Source organism: Pholis gunnellus (genome assembly GCF_910591455.1).
Source record: "Pholis gunnellus genome assembly, chromosome: 2".
NCBI lineage: Eukaryota > Metazoa > Chordata > Actinopteri > Perciformes > Pholidae > Pholis > Pholis gunnellus.
This window is the reverse complement of record NC_136536.1, coordinates 3237927-3240425: the sequence shown is the minus strand read 5'-3', so window position 1 is coordinate 3240425 and position 2499 is coordinate 3237927. Positions and strand designations below refer to the sequence as shown.

General features: G+C 50.9%; 1 protein-coding gene across 1 annotated transcript; it reads left to right on the top strand.

The window, feature by feature from the left end:
• Positions 1-829: 829 nt before the first annotated feature.
• On the top strand, positions 830-2212 carry LOC306707449 (amphoterin-induced protein 3; the record flags this gene model as incomplete). Its single annotated transcript, XM_079174927.1, has 1 exon — positions 830-2212. The coding sequence occupies one exon, from the start codon at positions 830-832 to the stop codon at positions 2210-2212; it is 1383 nt and encodes a 460-aa protein (XP_079031053.1).
• Positions 2213-2499: the final 287 nt, after the last annotated feature.

Here is a 2499-nt window from a genome sequence, read left to right as displayed (position 1 = left end):
AGTCTCATGTTGTCTATTTTGTGTGGTTTGCGGTGAGGATTTTTATTTATTTTTTTTCTTCGGAGGGGAGAATGGGATTAAGTAAGTGAGCCAAATTGCTCACTCGTCTGGAAGTGGTATGAACTTTTCCCCTTTTCTGCATTCAAATTCACACAGACTTACAAAGTCTGCCGGCGGAAAATCCATTTGACCCGATGTCTAATAATGTTCATCTTCAAGTCAGTTGGTAGCAGCTGAGAAGACATCTTTTTTATAAAAGGTGAAGTATTTCTCTCTCGTAACGTTTTAAAAAAAGTTTCCTCTTTATGTGAACGATGATTTAGAACCGAGACGATTCGTCCATCAACAGGAAATTGAGCAACTTTTTCTTTCGGCAACTATTTTGATCATCAAATTATTGAGTCTGAATCTCACATGTAAATATTGGTGAGATCTTAAGGTACTGGACTGTCAGATAAAACAAACAAGATATTGGGATAATTTGAGCAGCACATTTCACTATTTCCTCTTGTAAACTGATGTTGTTGTTGCAGCCCTACAATGATTACTGCACCATATAAACATAGTGTATTATATCTGTACGTAGAAACATCTCTAGTCTGAGGAGAGTATTTGTGATTCAAAAGGAGGACATTTGAAGCGTCCTTCACCTTCTGTCCTGCATGACTTTAACCTCGTAGTCGTATTATCTTCTGCTCAGAGCAGCAGGTGGGTTGAAAAGAAAAGAACAGCCTTTCAATACATCACGCCGTTTCTCATTTGCTTCTTATCCGACCAGGGGAGAGAGCCAGAGGGATTAGAAACCTTGAAGGATCCGACTTCCACAAACATGACCTCCGGACTGCCTCCAGGCCCTCTGCTGCTGCTGCTGCTCCTCGTCCTGCCCGGCTCTGAGGAGGCGTGTCCCTCCATGTGCCTCTGTGTATCGGACACCGTGAGCTGTAGCTCCAGCGGTCTGACCAAGCTGCCTCTGTCCCTGCCCTCCTCCTCCATCACCCTCGACCTCAGCCACAACTACCTGTCCTGGCTGCTTCCGGGCAGTTTCAAACGGATGCCCAGATTGGAAAACCTCCGCATGGCCCACAACCAGTTTGTCTCCTTGGGCCTCGGGGTGTTTCGCAACGCCTCGGGCCTCCGGCACCTCGACCTGTCCTCCAACAAGCTGCAGGTGGTGGAGCAACACTACTTCCAGGGGCTGTGGCGGCTGGAGGAGCTGCTGCTCTTCAACAATAAGATCACGCAGGTGGAGGGCGGCACGCTGAGCGGCCTGAGCAGCTTGAAAAAGGCCTACTTCAGCATCAACCAGATCACGGACTTCCCGTTCTTCTCCATCCGGGACCACAGTCACCCTTTCCTGTCCATGCTGGACCTCTCGTCCAACCGCATGAGTCGCCTGCCATGGGAGGACGTGAAGGCTTTGCCCGGGCTGGTGCAGCGGGGGCTGTACCTCCACAACAACTCCCTGATCTGCGACTGCTCCATGTACAGCGTGTTCTGGCACTGGGACCTGAGGGGCTACGACTCGCTGATGGACTTCACGGACGAGCACACCTGCGCCGTCTACGGGAACCCGAGGGCCTCCATCCGGTTCCTGCGGCACTCCCGCTTCTTCCGAAACTGCACCGTGGAGAAACCCGTCTCTCTGCCGGTGACCGTGCTCCTCTCGCACGTGGTGGTGACCGAGGGACAGAGAGTGCGTCTGGACTGCCAGACGTCCTTAAACGGCACGGAGCTCTCGTTTACGTGGCTCTCCACCAGCAAGGGCCACATTACCAACACCAGCGTAAACGACACCCTAATTAGCCTGTTCGCTAACGGCACCTTGGAGATCCGAGCGACCAAGGTCAACGACACGGGTTTGTACGTGTGCACAGCGGCGGATATCAAACAGTCGCTGAACGCGACCCGGGAGGTGAACGTGACGGTGCTGCTGCCGGCACCGGAGTCCTTCAACACCGGCTACACCACGTTGCTGGGCTGCGTGGTGACCACGATCGGCGTGCTGGTTTACCTCTACATGACGCCGTGCCGCTGCCGCTACTGCAAGCAGCCCAGACCTCAGGCGATCCCGGTCGCGACCTCCGACCCCAGCGGCCTGACCTCCGTTTTCTCCACCTCCATGAGAGACCATCACAAAATACAAACTAACAAGCACGTGGCATTCATGGAGGCGATGAGTGAAGAAGGAACAGAATGGGAACTTGAGAGTTGATGGTTTTTTACATTACCATCCTTATTTTCCATTCTGATTGTTTTTTAGGTGAACGGTGACGCCAAGAACATCATGTCTCTTTTCCGACTGCCAGCTGCAGTTAAAAAGCCTCCTGAACTAAAAAAAAAAAAAAAAAGCAATATCTCCCGTTCTGCTCCTCTCTGTCATCCGGCCCAGTAGTCGAAATGAAAGTTTCAACTTTGGTTTATTACCCTCTGTGTACTGACATTGCTAAATCACAGCAGAGCCATTATCGGCCCTAAAAATCAGCTAATAACTTTTATGTG